At 34.8% G+C, this 19058-nt stretch overlaps 1 protein-coding gene and 1 non-coding gene across 2 annotated transcripts; both read right to left on the bottom strand.

Annotated features, from left to right (window-relative positions):
* Positions 1 to 4771: 4771 nt before the first annotated feature.
* Positions 4772 to 4878, bottom strand: LOC115715426 (small nucleolar RNA R71). The gene has a single exon (XR_004011297.2). It is a non-coding gene; the product is annotated as a small nucleolar RNA R71 (small nucleolar RNA).
* Positions 4879 to 14101: 9223 nt separating this feature from the next.
* On the bottom strand, positions 14102 to 15052 carry LOC115704931 (21 kDa protein). Its single transcript, XM_030632150.2, has one exon. It carries the CDS (start codon positions 14951 to 14953, stop codon positions 14354 to 14356), a length of 600 nt encoding a protein of 199 aa, XP_030488010.2. The 5' UTR covers positions 14954 to 15052; the 3' UTR covers positions 14102 to 14353.
* Positions 15053 to 19058: the final 4006 nt, after the last annotated feature.

Raw genomic sequence — 19058 nt, forward strand, 5'->3', positions numbered from 1 at the left:
ATAATCTATGGACAGCTCATCAAGGTAAGAATAATCATGTGTGATGGACTATACCCTTTCTAACAATGTGAACTAAACATATTTTAATCATTTATTTATTTCTCTCTCTTCAAATATATATTTGTTTATTTATTTATTTTTGTTTTTGTTATTTTTTTATTATTATTTTATAAATTAAAATATTTAAAGATATAGTATTTTAATGATGTAGAGAAAAATATAAAAAAATTATTGTATTGTGAAAAGTAAAAGTTTCAGGTAAATTGAAAAAAATAAAATTTTGGTGAGGTATTTTAAAAGATAGAGTAGAGAAACTTTCTCTACTCTATCTTTTAAAATACATCATCAAAATTTTAATTTCTTTATTTTACAGCACACTTTTATATTACATTATACATCAACTTCTTTAAAATACATTATCAAAATCTCAACCTTTTAAAATTTTATTATATTTTATTCATTTCAAATATATAATATTAATATATATACACATCTCCATGCAAAAATAATTACTATAACTTAAAACAATTAATAAAAGATATTTAGATGCAATGAATAATATTTTATAAATGTAGAGCATGAATAGTAAATTTTAAAAAAACTTTAAAATGAAGAAGAATTTTAGAGCATCTACTATAGTGTATTTTTAGTACGATTCTTTAAATTTTTTGAAATTTTTCTATTTTAAAGAAATTGTTGGGCCATACTCTAATGTTAGATATTTTTACGGTAAAAAATAAAGCTATGTAGTAATTGAATTTGAATTTTAGTACAATTTTAGCAGTATTTTGGTTGCAAATATCTCATTAATTACATATATATATATATATGTTCTTAGCAATTTTTTTTTGTTTTCTACATGTACATGTACGTATGTTGTAGGCTTGTAGCTGAGTATTCAACAATTGGTATGCTAATATTTACTTAACCATAGCATAAGTTTTTTTTTTTTAATGATCATGCTATAACAAATTAATAAAAATTAGTACTAATTTTCTTCTTTACTTTTAATGTAAATAATCAGACGTAATCACTACAACCACTTTAATTAGCCTCAAATAGAGCACATTCATAAATACTTAAACTGGCCCCAAATAGAACATATCTACAATATACATACAACACAAACTTTGTATATATATAATATATATTTAGGGCAAGACTATGGTAGGACCTAATAAAAATTCCCTACCGGTAGGAAACTTTTTTTAACCATTGATTTTAAATCGTGTGGTTATTAAGATATAAGGTGTATACTCTTACAATAAGACTGCTTGTATACAATTAAAACTTTATACATATTATAATAATATTTAATTATATATTTATTTTAAAAAATAAAATAATATTAATAATTAAAAAAATTATTAATTTTTAATTTGAATTATTATTATTTTTTAAGTTAACTCTCATGTAAATCTTGACAGTTTCCGCACCAATATTATTGTTATTCTAATTTTTCTTCTCACTCAATCTATTAAACTAGTGTGTTCTTCTTTTTTTCTTTCTTTTATTTATTTTTCTTTTTTTTTTTTTGTTAGAAAATTTCTTTTTCTTTTATTCATCAATAAATTTTAGGAGTTTTTTTATCAAGTCATTTTTTTTATCAATTTTGACTATAATATTACGTTGTATTATTATTATTATGACAAATTGATTTGGATCACTTAAGAATTTACAGTAAAAACATCAACAATTGAAGTGGGAGCCTCTATTTTTTTTTTTTTCATTTTATTGATTAATAAATTTTATGGGTTTCTAGATTAGCATCTCTTTTTTTTATCGTCGGAGTAATTGCCGATGTCGGAAAAGTCGTTAGAGCTGCTGCATGTAGGGGTGTTCATTAAACCGCTCAAACTGTTCAAATCGCCCACACTGCACCATACTGCAAAAAAATGTGGTTCGAAATTCTTTGCGGCGATTTGAATTTTTCCTAAACTGCGTAGTGCAGTGCGATTTACAGTTTTGAATTGTTAATATGTGGTTCAAACCGCACCGCATCGCATATTATAAAAATTTCAATTTTTATATTTATTTAATATGTGAAGGCCCAACCTAAGCCCACTAATTTTTTTTTTTTTTGCTGAAAAAATAATTATTGTATCGTTGAAACTTAAATTTTTTTTTCATATTTTTTTTCAAGTCTTATGATATTTTTGACAAGTGTTGCTCAAACTTTGTTGTATTTGTAATAATTTAATTATTTAGTGATAGTCCAAATTGCAAAAACTGCATAAACCGCACCGCACCACACCATTTTTTGCGGTGTGATTTTTGCGGCTTTTTAGTTTCGCGCTGCGGTTTGGGAAATTAGAAAAATACATGTGCGGGTTGGTTTGAAAAATAGTCAAAAACTGCACCACCCGCATCGCGAGCACCCCTAGCTGCCGACACTGAAAAAGTCATCGAAATTGGTATTGTCGCCAGAAAAATTACTGAAAAAATTACCAGGAAACTGGTTTCTTGATGAAGGAACCAGTTTCTTGGTGATATATTTTTTTATGACACATTAATATTTTTTTCATTTTTAAAATTATATACATATTTTTTTAAAACATATTTTTTTTTAATGATAAAGAAAATATATTATTTTAATGTGAAAGTACAAAATAAAATGAATTCTAGCTAATATTTTTATAAAGTTAAAAAAAAAATTAGTTTGCATATATTCTAATCTTTAGTTAATTTAATAGAGAAAACAGGTATATTTGAAAAGAAAAAAAAAAATGAAAAAAGAGCAAATACAATGCCCAAAACAAACAAAACCGTTTGTATATGCAATCTAAACAAAGGCAGAAAGCTCACAAAGTTTTCAATCGACACGTGGCGAGTCCTCAGCCCCTCTGCCAGCAACACTGTTAGGCTATTTTTAGCCTATGTTATGGATCCGATTTATGTGCATTCTTAGCTGTGTTGGGACGGAATTACGCTTGTTTTCTATGTTTTCAGGTTCTTTGGAGTAAAAGAGGTCTCGGGTGCATAAATTCACTGAAAAACGTGCTGAGCCGAAGAAAAACTTCATTTTTTCTGTTTTTGCATATCTGGCCGCGGCGATGAAGAGTCTCGCCGCGGCGAGATACGAGAAACGAAGAGGCGAATTTGGCACATTCTCGCCGCGGCGAGAGGAAGTGTGGCCGCGGCGAGATCCCGTACGGACCGGGGGTAATTTCGTCCATCGAACCCTAAATTTCAAGTATAAATAGAAAACTGCGATTGGAAGTCAGGGAGAGCGATTTGGAACCCTAAAACACAAACCGAGATGCATAGGAAGAGCGTAGAGATTCAAGTGAAGATCCAGAATTCACCCTTAAACAGTTCTTTTCTTTATTCCTCTTTAATTTATTTATGTTGAATATTGCTATAGGAATGGTTATGGATTTGTTTCTGAACTAAATTTCCCATTTAGGGAGGATGATGATTGTTGTTTAATGTTTTCCTAGTTAATGTTTAATTACCATTCCTCAATTCTTGTGTGTGTGAAATTATCTTAATTTGTGTTTAATTTCATGTTTAAGATTGATCACCTTGTGCATGCTCTATGATCTCAATTCAAAATCTGATAAGTGAGAATTGAGAATGCTAAAATTAAGATAATCGATGTTCTATGTGAAACGAAAGTATTTACATGACTTATGTGACGAGTAGATTATTGTTTAATGCTGATTTCATGTTAGTTTAATTAAGGAATTAATTAGATAACATGTGATTTAGAATCTAGAAGATCTGAAAGGAGCTAGGTTATTTTATAATCTGTCATTCACCCCAAGAATAGGATAGTAATTAATCATTAACAATTTGGGTAAACAACAACAGGATTCTCCTCCCTATTGTCTCATCTTGCTCAATTTTAAACTGTGTTATTAAGTTTTCTGAATTTCTTTCAAATTTTACTGTTTTTAAACCGTAATTGCTTTTGATTTACCGAATAGAATCATAAGTATAATTTAGTGGTACTTAATCCAATTCCCTGTGGGATCGACCTCACCTGTGTGAGATTTTACTACTTGATTGCGTATACTTGCGTAGCGTTTAAAAATATAGCAACAAGTTTTTGGCGCCGTTGCTTAGGGAATTGTTTAAAGATTAATATTACATAAAATTATACTAACTTCTACTTTGGTATATTTTCTCTTGCTGATTTTTCTAACCTTTTTCTTGCAATATTTTCTTTATTTATCTCAGGAATCCTAAGTGCATGCGCCGTCAAGGACAATCAGTCATATTACCAGTTGATCCTGAAATTGAGAAAACCTGCAGGAAGAATCGAAAGAACAAGAGGCAAGAAAGAGTTTCAGCAACTGCTGAAACATCAGAAATCATGGCTGCCAATGTGAACAATAATGTTGGGAACAATGGGCGTAATAATGGTAATAATGGAGGCGCTGTGGAAGATCAAGCTAATGGCCGAAGCTTGAGAGATTACATTCTCCCTACTCTGACGGGAGTGCAGTCATGTATTAGGCCACCGGCAGTGGATGCAAACAACTTCGAGATCAAACCTGCCATCCTTCAAATGGTGCAGTCTTCAGTTCAGTTTGGTGGTCTCCCTTCTGAAGATCCTAATTTGCATCTCTCTAACTTCATGGAACTTTGTGAAACTTTTAAAGTTAATGGAGTTAGCGACGATGCCATTAGATTGAGGTTGTTTCCATTCTCTCTCAGAGAACGAGCCAAGAGTTGGTTGAATTCTTTGCCACCGAATTCTATTGCTACATGGAATGATCTGGCAACAAAATTCTTGTCAAAGTTCTTTCCTCCAGCGAAGTACGCAAAGCTAAGAGGAGAAATTAATAATTTCTGCCAACAAGATAATGAATCTCTCCATGAGGCTTGGGAGAGGTTTAAAGATCTGATCAGGAGGTGTCCCCATCATGGTATAGAGAAGTGGATGCTGGTTCACAACTTCTACAACGGGTTGGTTGGTAATACTAGAACTCTAATAGATGCAGCAGCTGGTGGAGCTTTTATGAGAAAGAGTGCTAATGAGGCATATGATCTATTGGAGGAGATGGCTCTAAACAACCAGCGGTGGCCAACCGAAAGGAGTCAATCCAAGAAAGTAGGCTGGTGTGTTAGAAGTCGATGCCATCACAAAGTTAACAGCTCAGGTTGAGGCATTGACTAAAATCATTGCAGGGCAAGCTAAGCAAGCCCAAATTGTTTGTGAGTTATGTGGAGGAAGTCATCACTTTTCGGAGTGCCAAGCAGATGTGGATGATTTGCCAATGGATGAAGCTAAGGCCATTGGGAATTTTTCACGTAACAACAACAACAACAATTATGGGTTCAACCGTAATAACAACCGAAGAAATAGTGGGTTCTATCAACAAAGAAATCAGACCCAACAGTTTAATCGGCAACAATCCTGCGGTGGAAGTTCTAGTTTGCGGACATTTCTTGCTCCAATTCATGACCGAAACTAGATCTTCAATTAAAGACCTGCGTACTCGGATGGGCCGGTAGCAACTCGGGTAGCAACCCGCCCTCAAGGAAATTTGCCTAGCACCACCGAAGTTAATCCTAAAGAAAAGCTGCAAGGCAATTACCACGAGGAGCGGTAAGAAGTATAATGGGCACGAGTTACCACAACCAACGGTTGAGGTAGATGTAGAAATAAATGCTCAACCAGTGCCAACACCAACACCGACAGCAGAGAAGGCTACTGATAGCCCAACACCACCACAACAGTCTCCACCGATTAGTATTGATCATCATGTAAAGATACCATATCCTCAGAGGCTGAGAAAGTCAAGCTTAGACAAGCAGTTCACCAAGTTTCTAGAAGTCTTCAAAAGACTTCACATTAACATTCCTTTTGTCAAGCTCTAGAGCGAGATGCCAAGTTATGTGAAGTTTATGAAGGAAATTTTGTCAAAGAAGAGGAAGATGGAAGACTATGAGACGGTGGCTCTAAGCGAAGAGTGTAGCGCTATTCTACGTAAGAAACTCCCTCCAAAACTCGGAGATCCAGGAGTTTCACTATTCCTTGTACTATTGGTAAAATTGAAGTGGATAAATGCACTATGTGATTTGGGAGCCGTATTAACTTAATGCCCTTGTCGGTGTTCAAAAGATTGCGGCTAGGTGAAGCAAAGCCAACTACGCGTAACTCTTCAATTGCGTATCGATCGCTAGCTCACCCTAGAGGAGTCATTGAGGATGTGTTAGTAAAGGTGGACAAGTTCATCTTCCCAGCTGATTTCATTGTTCTGGATATGGAAGAAGACAGTAATGTTCCTATCATTCTGGGGAGACCTTTCTTGGCAACAGGGAAAGCACTAATTGATGTTCAAAAAGGAGAGTTAAAGCTAAGGGTACAAGGAGATGAAGTTGTATTTAATGTACTCAAAGCAATGACCTATCCTACAGCTAGTGACAACTGTTTTGCAATTGATGTGGTGGATCAGTTGGTGGAGACAAAGACACATGCTGAAGATCCTCTTAATCTGACTTTGGTACAAGAAGAGGTGGTAGAACAAGATGGTAAGGAAGCTTTTGAATATGCTATGTGGCTCGATTCGTATGGACCGCTGAATAGAAAGTATTATGAAGAGTTAGGAGTCATACCAACAAAGCCTACCCCATCTACTGAAAAGCCTCCTCAACTAGAGTTAAAAGTCCTACCAGAGCATCTCAGGTATGAATATTTGGGTGAAAATAAGACACTTCCTGTTATTGTGGCTTCTTCCCTATCTTCGTAGAGACGGATAAGCTATTACGGGTTCTAAGGAAGCATTCAAAAGCCATTGGATGGACTTTAGCAGATATTAAAGGGATCAGCCCTTCAACTGTAATGCATAGAATCTTAATGGAGGAAGGAGTGAAACCAACCATTGATGCACAACGTAGATTAAATCCACCAATGAAGGAGGTTGTCAGAAAAGAAGTCTTGAAGTGGTTAGATGCAGGGGTAGCGTATCCTATTTCAGACAGTAAATGGGTGAGCCCAGTCCAAGTGGTTCCAAAGAAAGGAGGGATGACGGTGGTGAAGAATGAGAAGAATGAACTCATCCCAACTAGAACTGTCACGGGATGGAGAATTTGCATTGACTACCGAAAACTCAACAAGGCCACAAGAAAAGATCACTTTCCACTCCCATTCATTGATCAGATGTTAGACAAGTTGGCAGGACAAGAGTACTATTGTTTCCTTGATGGGTACTCAGGGTATCACCAAATAGCTATAGCACCGGAGGATCAAGAGAAAACAACATTCACATGTCCATATGGTACTTTTGCTTTTCGACGAATGCCATTTGGGCTATGTAATGCTCCAAAGAACATTTCGAGAGGTGTATGATGGCTATATTTTACGATTTGATAGAAAAGTGCATCGAGGTGTTCATGGATGATTTTTCGGTGTTTGGCTCATCGTTTGACCAATGTCCGAGTAACTTGGAGTTGGTTTTAGCAAGATGTGAAGACTCTAATTTGGTGCCGAATCGGGAAAAGTGCCATTTCATGGTTACGAAGGAATAGTCTTTGGGACATAAAATCTCAAAAGAAGGTATTGAGGTTGACAGAGCCAAAGTATCTACAATTGAGAACTTGCCTCCTCCAATTTCAGTGAAGGGAGTCCGAAGCTTTTTGGGTCATGCCGGGTTTTATAGAAGATTTATCAAAGATTTCTCCAAAGTGGCCAAACCGCTATCCAATCTTCTTGCTAGTGGAGTTCCTTTTGAATTTGGAAAAGATTGTCTTGAAGCATTCCAAATTCTCAAGGAGAAGTTAATCTCAGCACCGATTGTGACTACACCAAACTGGGAATTACCTTTTGAAATCATGTGCGATGCAAGTGATTATGCTATTGGAGCAGTCCTGGGCCAACGGGTTGACAAGGTATTCAACCATTTATTATGCAAGCAAAACCTTGAATGATGCCCAACTAAACTACGCTACTACAGAAAAAGAGATGCTGGCCATAGTATTTGCTTGTGACAAATTTCGACCCTACTTAATTGGTAATAAAGTGATAGTGTATACAGATCATTCAGCAATCAAATACTTGATGACTAAGAAGGATGCCAAACCACGACTGATTCGATGGGTTCTTCTTTTGCAAGAATTTGATCTAGATATAAAAGACAAGAAGGGTACTGAGAACTTGGTGGCAGATCACTTGTCAAGACTAGAGCTGGAAGAAAGTCAGAATACAAAAGAGGTACAAATAAATGAACAATTTCCCGATGAACAACTCTTTAGTGTGAGGGAAAGTCTGATGGTACCATGGTATGCTGATTATGTTAACTTCTTGGCTGCCAATATCACTCCTCCTGAGCTATCTCGTCAACAACTAAAGAAGTTCTTTTCTGAGGTGAAACATTATTATTGGGAAGAGCCAATCCTCTACAAGCACCGTGCGTATCGGATAATAAGAAGGTGTGTGCCTGAAGAGGAGATGTATTCTATTCTTAATCACTGTCATGCTTTACCATGTGGGGGACACTTCAGTGGAACTAGAACAGCTGCCAAGGTGTTGCAAAGTGGATTCTTTTGGCCAACGCTTTTCAAAGATGCTAGTACTTTTGTGAAGGCATGTGATCGTTGTCAGCGTACAGGAAACATCTCAAGGAGAAACGAAATGCCTTTGACAGGAATCTTGGAAGTTGAATTGTTTGATGTATGGGGGATAGATTTTATGGGTCCTTTTCCTTCATCGTTTAGCAATTTATACATCCTATTAGCTGTGGATTATGTGTCAAAATGGGTGGAAGCTGCAGCCACACCAGCTAATGATGGTAAAACAGTCCTTCGGTTCCTTCAAAAGAACATATTCACTCGGTTTGGAACTCCCCGAGCAATCATAAGCGATGAAGGGAGTCACTTTTGCAACAAACAATTTGAAGCACTCCTTTCGAGATATGGTGTTCGTCATAGAACAGCTCTACCTTATCATCCGCAAAGTAATGGCCAAGCTGAGATTTCTAACCGAGAAATAAAGATGATTCTGGAGAAAACGGTGCAGAGATCAAGGAAAGATTGGTCAAGAAAGTTGGATGACGCATTGTGGGCTTATAGAACAGCGTTCAAGACGCCAATCGGGATGTCACCATATCGGTTGGTGTTTGGAAAGGCTTGTCATCTACCGGTAGAGTTAGAACACAAAGCTTATTGGGCAATGAGAACTCTAAACATGGACTTAAAAGCTGCTGGGCAGAAAAGACTACTACAGTTGGATGAGTTGGAAGAATTTCGAAATGAAGCATATGAGAACGCCAAGACTTACAAGGAAAGAACTAAGAGATGGCATGACAGAAATCTAGTCAGAAAAGAGTTTCAACCTGGTCAACAAGTTCTACTCTTTAACTCAAGACTAAAGTTGTTTCCTGGTAAATTAAAATCAAGGTGGTCAGGGCCATTTACGGTGATCAAAGTGTTTCCCTACGGAGCAGTGGAACTAAAAGGTGAAAGTCCTAATACTTTCAAGGTGAATGGACAACGATTAAAGCTCTACTTGGGAGGTCAATTTGATCAAACCAAGTCCGCCATGATTCTGGCGCCACTTTGAAGATCTCGATCAACGTCTAGCTGAGCGACGATAAAGTTAGCGCTAATTGGGAGGCAACCCAAGTGTTCTTTTGATTTAGTTGAACTTTTTTTTTTAAGTTTACTGCTATTTTTCTTGATGTTCATTCTGTTTCGTTACTGAAAAAAAAAAAAAAAAAAAAAAAAAAATTTGATTTGGGGTCAGTGGCCGCGGCCATGAGATGTCTGGCCGCGGCCAGAATAGACTTACAGAATGGCCCGTATTTTCGAGATTTCTCGCCGCGGCGAGGGTATATACCGCCGCGGCGAGATAACACTTACAGAAACAGGATGATTTCCACGAATTCTCGCCGCGGCGAGGGTATATGTCGCCGCGGCGAGATTGCCAGATTTCCCTTTTTAAATCCCAAAATCCCTAACATTTCAAAATCACACCTCATTCAAACACTTTCTTCTCCCAGCCGAAAACCACCTCTTTTCACCCTAATTTCTTCATCTAATCCCATTCAAACCAATTTTCCTCAAAATCACCCATAAACTTTCATCCCAAATCATCATAATCTCTTATTTCTCTCATCTAACACTCTTTTCCTCTAAAAATCCATTCCAAAATCCCTAAACCTCACCCAAATTTCAGAAAAATCACTATTCATCTTCTTCTTCCCTAAAGCTTCAAGGTTCTCATCAATGGAGGTTGACTAAAGAGTGATTTTCATTGAGGTATTGATTCTAAGACTTCCATTCCAATTTTTATTGAAAAATTTCTGAATTTGTTGGATAGTTTTGAATTATTTGGTGGATATTTGGGATTTTTGCTATATACATTGTTGAAATTGATTGTGTGAATAGAATTGGGTTAAATTGAAAGGGATTTTAATCCCGGGAAGTCAATTTTTAAGGGGAAGTGCTGTCAAAATTTTGAAAAATCTTGAAAGTTAGAAAAAATTTGGGAGTTATGGGTCCAAAGAGGTCAAGGGTTAATGAAGAGGGAGCTTCATCATCCAACCCATCTAGGGGACGCCCTAACCTTGATAGAGTTAGGTTTGCCAACGTGGAGGCTCAAGAGAGGTTTTTAAAATTGAAAGATAGGGCGTTCATTGAAGATAGAGGGATAGACATAGTCAACCTAAGCCAAACTGCCAATATTCCCCCTGCTTTTGCATCTATTAGGGATCAAATCCTACAGAGGCAGTGGACTAAGTTCGTCGATGTCACTGAGCGTGGTAATCAAACTCTAGCTTTGGAGTTTTTAGCCAACTGGCCTGAAAGAGAAGAGGGAAAAGTTAGAGTTAGGGGGGTTAGAGTGCCTGCTACCGTAGACGCTATTCATGCCCTTTATGATCTCCGAACTTTCACTTATGAAGAACAACAATTGAAACAACAATTCTATGAGAGAAGTACGAATTATGTGGATATGGCTGAGACTCTAGGGTATCCTGGCCTTAGGTTCCATGAGCTTAGTGGAGTACCATACCAATTGTACCGATGTGAACTCAATCCAGTGGCCAAGGCTTGGCTATACTTTGTTAGTGCAAGGATGCTCCCCAACAAGCATTTTTCTGATGCTCAAATGGACAGACTTAAATGGGTTTACGGTATTATGAAAGGGTATAATCTGAATGTGGGGGATATTGTTCGAACAACCTTTGATATTATGGTTGAGGGATCTTCCGGTGGAGGACTGGGGTTGGCTGGAATAATCACTGACCTCTGTGAGAAACATGGAGTACCACAAAACTCATATGATACAAAGGTACCGCCCCAGCGCCCTATTACTTTGGCGACTGTTCTGCGCTTCAAACCTCCTCATCCTCATGGTCAACCGCCAGTTCAAGGAGGTCCTCCGGCAAGAGAAGAAGAGGAACGTGAGGACATCGAACCACCACGTCTTGTCGGGCCTCTTGACCCTGCCATGCAGTACACTCACAATCAGCTGAATTATCTGATTCAGCAGAACATTCATATGCAAAATTACATGGCCCAGAGGAGTATCTTCGATGAGCAGCAGGTGGCTCAATTGAACACCCTTGTCACGAGGATGAACATCGGTGTGGATGATCCAAACTATTTTCCCATGCCACCCCGTTTCAACCCGTATGACCAGCCACCGCCGCCAAACCCCTTTTAAGGGGCTCAGGTAAGTTTCTCTCCTCCTGGTTTATTTTCACACATTGGGGACAATGTGCATTTTAGTTTGGGGGGGGAAACTTAATCTATTTTTTCGCGTTTATTTGTTTTAGTTTTTTTTTAGTTTTGCGTGATAGCTAAATTGAAAGATGGATTGAATTGTTGTTATTCACTTGTGCAATGGATTGAAACATAACTGTGTGCTTGACTTGCAACTGTTTGAATTAAATTGGATGTGTGCTAGGAAGTGATTCATGTAGGTTTAAAACATTTGCTATTCTCACATATCACTTGTGTTCTATTTGGATTGTGGAATGACTGATTGAACATGGAATAGAATTTGTTTGACATACTCTCTTGAAGCGAAATCCTTGATGATTTTTGTTTGGAAAATGATTTAGGCAAATTTTCTTTGGATCGATTGAGCCTTTCAAGCCTACCTAAAAAAAGTTTTATCCATAGTATACCCAAAGTTGAGCCTTAGCCTGTTTTAAAATTTTTCACCACTTCACGGAGCTGAATTCGTTATTCTAAACTCTTTTCACCCTGAACATATTTTGTTATGCCATGAGCCTTGAAGCAAGTTTGGGGGGAATAAGTGCTGTAAGTGAAAAAAAAAAAAAATATAAATTGTAGGAATGAGAGATTGAAAAAAAAAAATAATAAGAATATTGTGTGTTGTGCCTATGAAAAAAAAAAGACAAAATGTGTCTTCTTGAAAAAAAAAGTTAAGAAAATTATGAGGTGCACACACAAGAAAAAAATTGCAATCTCTTATTTCTGTTTTTGGGGTATATGGAAAGAAAGCAAAATAAATGTCTAGGCTTGCTTGGTTAATAGTGCTTATGGTATAGTATAGCCTAAATGACTTCTCATCTACCCATGTACCTAAGCCATGTGATTTTAACCGAAAAAGACCTATTGATTCCAGGTAGAAATTTGTCAACATTAGTGGAGAGAGGTATGTCATTCAAACTTATTGATCATGTGTTAGTGGGATGTTGGAAAGTTAGAACAGTTGTGATATTGATGGGAATTGCGATGCTTTATGTTTGTATGAATTACTTACTTGTAAACTGCACATTCAACTTAGTTCTTAGAGTTGGCAAGTTGAAATTCTGGTTATTGAAGGATTGAAATTGTGCAGGTGGTGGTAACAATTTAATTGTTGGAAAGTTCAGCTATCATTTTTAGTTTTTTTTAGTTTAGTCTTAGTTTACTCGGGGACGAGTAAAGAGTCAGTTTGGGGGAGTTTGTTAGGCTATTTTTAGCCTATGTTATGGATCCGATTTATGTGCATTCTTAGCTGTGTTGGGACGGAATTACGCTTGTTTTCTATGTTTTCAGGTTCTTTGGAGTAAAAGAGGTCTCGGGTGCATAAATTCACTGAAAAACGTGCTGAGCCGAAGAAAAACTTCATTTTTTCTGTTTTTGCATATCTGGCCGCGGCGATGAAGAGTCTCGCCGCGGCGAGATACGAGAAACAGAAAGAGGCAGAATTTGGCACATTCTCGCCGCGGCGAGAGGAAGTGTGGCCGCGGCGAGATCCCGTACGGACCGGGGGTAATTTCGTCCATCGAACCCTAAATTTCAAGTATAAATAGAAAACTGCGATTGGAAGTCAGGGAGAGCGATTTGGAACCCTAAAACACAGCTGAGAGCGGCAGGAAGAGCGTAGAGATTCAAGTGAAGATCCAGAATTCACCCTTAAACAGTTCTTTTCTTTATTCCTCTTTAATTTATTTATGTTGAATATTGCTATAGGAATGGTTATGGATTTGTTTCTGAACTAAATTTCCCATTTAGGGAGGATGATGATTGTTGTTTAATGTTTTCCTAGTTAATGTTTAATTACCATTCCTCAATTCTTGTGTGTGTGAAATTATCTTAATTTGTGTTTAATTTCATGTTTAAGATTGATCACCTTGTGCATGCTCTATGATCTCAATTCAAAATCTGAAAAGTGAGAATTGAGAATGCTAAAATTAAGATAATCGATGTTCTATGTGAAACGAAAGTATTTACATGACTTATGTGACGAGTAGATTATTGTTTAATGCTGATTTCATGTTAGTTTAATTAAGGAATTAATTAGATAACATGTGATTTAGAATCTAGAAGATCTGAAAGGAGCTAGGTTATTTTATAATCTGTCATTCACCCCAAGAATAGGATAGTAATTAATCATTAACAATTTGGGTAAACAACAACAGGATTCTCCTCCCTATTGTCTCATCTTGCTCAACTTTAAACTGTGTTATTAAGTTTTCTGAATTTCTTTCAAATTTTACTGTTTTTAAACCGTAATTGCTTTTGATTTACCGAATAGAATCATAAGTATAATTTAGTGGTACTTAATCCAATTCCCTGTGGGATCGACCTCACCTGTGTGAGATTTTACTACTTGATTGCGTATACTTGCGTAGCGTTTAAAAATATAGCAACAAACACTATACCCACTAGCTGCAAATATAAAAAATCTACTAAATATGTCTTAACAAAAATTATCAACACTTACATTTATTTAACTTCTGATTGGCTCAATTTCTTTCCCCATAGCATGCGGAAAAAATAAGGAGCCCCACAATAGATTTACCCTATATATTTATATCATCTTAATTCAAACATCTTAAAAGCTAGCGTCACAAATCAATTTTCTTTTTGTTTGTTTTGTAATACCACCAAACTTAGACCCCTAATTTTAAGACACATATAATAATGGACCTAACACCGGACCGTTTTACCCGTGAATCAACGCATATTTGTTAATCAAAGCCAAAGCATTGCTAGTCAATTGGGCAACATTCACAATCTTCCCTCTCACCACAGTTTTCAAATTCCCATTCATATCGTTTCCTCCAAACCCATCACTGCACGTACTCTCATCCGTCAAAGCAGCACTAACCCAAGTTTGAATATCGTTTATCATCACCTTAAAGTCACGGCTTTCCTTCCCTACCTTGCTCATTTCTCCCATAGACCTTTTCAGCTCATCTACCGAGTCACTCAGCTCTTCCACGCAGTCCTTCATCGCAGCCACCTCTTTCAGCTTCAAGCCCTGGCTCAACGACAGGTTTAACATCATGGCTGATGTCGTTTTGGCCGACGACAGCGTCACCTCGAGGGCCGTGCTAGCAATGAGGTGAGGGCTCGTTTGGATTGAGTTTGCGTGGCTCGAGAGTGAGCTATAACAAAGTTTGGGATATGTTGTGGCAAGACAAGAAGTTCTAATGAACTCTGTGTTTATTTTCGATGTTGGATATCTTGCTGCTGAGGTTGAGTGTGTGTATGAAGAAATTAAAATTAGTGCTGTGAGAAGGAATGTGGTCGATGATTCCATTTTTTTTTTCTCTAACTTTTATCAAATAGAAAATATTTTATTTGAATTTGGAAGGTATTGATGAAAAAAAATAGAGAAGTTGTGATCAATTTATAGAGCCCCAAAAGAAAGTAGGATTAAGTAAGGGCGGGTAAACCTTACTATCTTAGATTATGTAAGTTGAAGCCTTTTATGGGGTCCCTAGCTAACTATATTAGCTAGATTATGATAGGGATGTTTTATGTAGGACCAAACCAATAAGGATGTGTATGAACATAGTTGAGTTCTTATCTTTGTATGAACAATTTGAACCTTTTTTTTTGTTGGTAAACTCCATTAATTAGAGTAATTTGTGGCATTAAATTTTGAGTTACAAATAAATATCTAAATCTAATTTTTGTTGCTAATAATACCTAAGTTATATTTTGAAACTTAAGTACTTAATGACGTGTCATTTTTTTATTAGTATATTTAAATTAATTTTAAAAAAAAAAAAAAATTCATCACCTAGACCAATCAAAGATTGCCACGTTGCAATAATTTTTTTAATAATTAACAATCAGATACCTATTGAATTCTAAAAATATAACTTAATTACTATTATCGCAAAAATTAAACTTAATTAAATATTAATTTACAACTAAAAATTAAACTTAAATATTTATACTATAAATTACTCTTATAATTATTTCCACTACTTTGTAGTTTGTACTATAGTTAATAATAATTGCACTAGAGTTCTATTCTTTGGTCATTATTATACATACAATGTAAGATAATATTATACACACACATTGCATTGGGATGGTAATAATAATTGTCACTAACAATACAAAGTACCACATTAAATTATTGTAAAATTGTCAAATACAATTCCGCGATTGTGCTTAATTAAAGATATAGATATTTTAAGATATATAGTCACGGGATGATTATTATATATAATTTTAAATTAATATAAAATAATTTCATCAAAAAAAGTTATATAAAGAACGAAAGATTTGTTGGAGATGGGGTTGGATGGGCCAGGGGTGGGCCGCCGGGCTGAGAGTGAGGACGAGGGACTGAGGGTGGCGCCCCAATTATGCATGCCGACATATGATCTTTTGATATTTTTCTTTGGGCATTTTACAAAAATACTAGATTTGGGGTAATACTTTTCAATTTTACTGCCACACGGCAGAATTAACATTTATACTGTCCTCCCCCTTTTTTTTTCTTTTATACTGTCAATACCAAAACAAAAGTATGAGGCCTCCATCTTTGACAATCACAGACATAACCACCACAACAACACCAAGACAACCGGAAAATAACCATTAATTCCGACAAGATTGAACAAAAGCAGTAAAATCGACGTCAATAAATAATCATGGCAAAACAACGGTAAAACAACACTAAAACAATCAAACAAAACAAAAGAAAAAAATGATTAAAAAAAACAAACAATCTGCTGCACAACCTCAACACCAGATGCAAAATCAACTATATTTGCAAGTCTATTCCTAGAAAATTATAATAAAAAAAACTACTAAAACAACACTGAAACAACACAAAAACAAATGAAGCAAATATAACTACTTAGAAAAATATAAAAGAAATACACACCTCAAAACTCTCTTGTGAGTGAGCTCGTCAAATGTATTTATAGGAGAACTAAAAGAAAAAAACCACAAAAATAGCCAAAGAGAACGAAGAAGAAATGTATTTATAGCCTCCATCTTCCACACTCACAGACAGAACCATCACAACAACACGAGAACACCCAGAAAATACCTATTAATTCCAGCGAGATGGAGCAAGGGCAGTGAAATCGGCATCAAATAAATAAATCATGAAAAACAACAGTAAAACAATACTAAAACAAATAAAACAATAAAAGAAAAAAATGATCAAAAATTAACTATGTTGTGCACATCCTCAATACTAAATGCACTATATTTGCAAGAAAGTTCTGGAAAATTAGAACAAAAAAAAAACCGCACTAACTCTTATATTTTCAAAAAAAAACATAACTAAGAACTTCAAAAAATTTAAAAAAAAAAAAAAGAAGAAGAAAAGAAAAGAAGATGAAGAAGAAGAACTGAACATGAAAAAAAATAAAAATCATGAAAAACAACAGTAAAACAATACTAAAACAACGGTAAAGATGAAGAAAAAAAAACTTGAAGAAGAAGATGAATATTAGAACATGGGGTGAGATTTATGTGAAAAGCTAGAAGATAAAGATGAAGAAGAAGATGAATAGTGAGAAATGGGAGTGAGATTTTTAAATCTATTTAAATAAAAGAAAAAGAGTGAGACATGGGGTGTGATTTTTAAATTTATTTAAATAAAAGAAAAAGTAAAACATGTCACTTTTATGACACATCCCATCAACCTTTTAATCAAAATAATAATTATTAAATTATCTCAAAAAATAATAATTATTAAATATTAAAAATAATAAATAATAATTTTTACATCCATTAAAATAAAAAATTAAATAAATAACTTGAGCCCATGTCCCAATCAATCAAAAAAAAAACAAAACAATAACATATACAATTTGGCAGTATACTGCCGAAATTAAAAAAAAAAACACAAACAGTAAAAACGTAAATTTGGGCGTGTCACAGTATTTTTATAATACATGGGGAAAAGTTAGTAAAGAGTGTAAATTTCCCTTTTCTTTTTCTTTACGAAAAGGAGGCTGGTGACTAGAAAAATAAATAGTCTTATTCTCTTTTTCAGTCAATTTTTTTTTGTAAATATTTTGAGTGCTACATTAAGTAAATATTAAGTATTATTGCAGTAAATATCCTTTATATTTAATAAATGGGACAATAATATCTCATCTTCTTTCATAAAAAAAATATATCATCTTCATATTGTGATATGTAGGAAAGTAATTGGCCAATCAAGAGATACCCAACTTGTTTCCCTTGATTGCTGCATGAAATTTTTGGAATTGGGAGCCCTTTAGTTGGTCCCTTTAATTTTGCTTGGTGGCTATATATAACCAAAATTAATTAATTAGGTCCCCAACTTTCCAACTTGCATGTACTCGTCTTTGTAGTGTAATAGTAGTCATTTCAACATTTGTGGCAAATTACGTGAACTAAATTATATCCATCGTGTTACTTAGGAAAAGGACACAATTAAGAACTAAGAATATCTTTGAGTGAAATTAACAAAATCTTGATTAATTAATATATTATACGGCGCAGTCTAACTATGTATATAATATAAGTTTCATTAATATATATATAAATTTAAATTATGTTTTCCAGTTTAATTAATAGAATAACGATAATAGACAAATTAATGAATGTATATATTACATTCCTGTTTTCTTTACTGAGGACCCATCAAGAAAAAAGGGAATTAAATAATTTATTCCTATATGCTACTTTGTAGACTAATAAAAAGGAAAAAGAATGATGATAATATATATAAAGATTTGGCAATTAAAGTTATGGGTAGAGTTGATTAATCTAATTTGATTTTGAATGTAGATTTCTTCCCACTAGACTCTTGTCTATACACTCTATACTATACTAAGTACACGACAAAACAAATGTAACTCATGTCTATCCGAATTCTAAATCCAACAACGTACTTAATTATATAGAAAAATTTACATCGTATACTAATTTTTGTTATTTTTTACAAAAATATTGTCAGGTAGTATTTTTTACTTTTTTACTGTATTTTTTTTTTATAAATTTACTGTGTTTTTTTTATAAATTTCATACTGCAGTATACTGTGTTAAGTTTTTACTGTTATTCTACTGTTGTTTTTAGTTGTTCTGTTTTATGTTCTACTGGTGTTTTATAAAAATACATTATTTTTATAAAGATCTCCGTGTGATAGTATTTTTGTAAAAAATTAACATTAAAAGTATTATTATTTATTTTATTACTAATTATATTTTAATTTATTTTTTTTAAAATGGGGCCTGAGCGGTGGGGGCCTAAAGCGGCCGCTTCTTCCGTCTTAGCTCAAGGCCGGCCCTGCGTACATTGGCAGCTCACGTATGGGTATATGGGTGTTTGTTATGTGGATTTTAATTGTAAATATTTAAGATATTTTGTTAATTATTATGTGAATCTTTGTAAAAATATAAAAAAAAAATACTTTAAA

The sequence above is a fragment of the Cannabis sativa genome, chromosome 1 (genome assembly GCF_029168945.1).
Source record: "Cannabis sativa cultivar Pink pepper isolate KNU-18-1 chromosome 1, ASM2916894v1, whole genome shotgun sequence".
Taxonomy (NCBI): Eukaryota; Viridiplantae; Streptophyta; class Magnoliopsida; order Rosales; family Cannabaceae; genus Cannabis; species Cannabis sativa.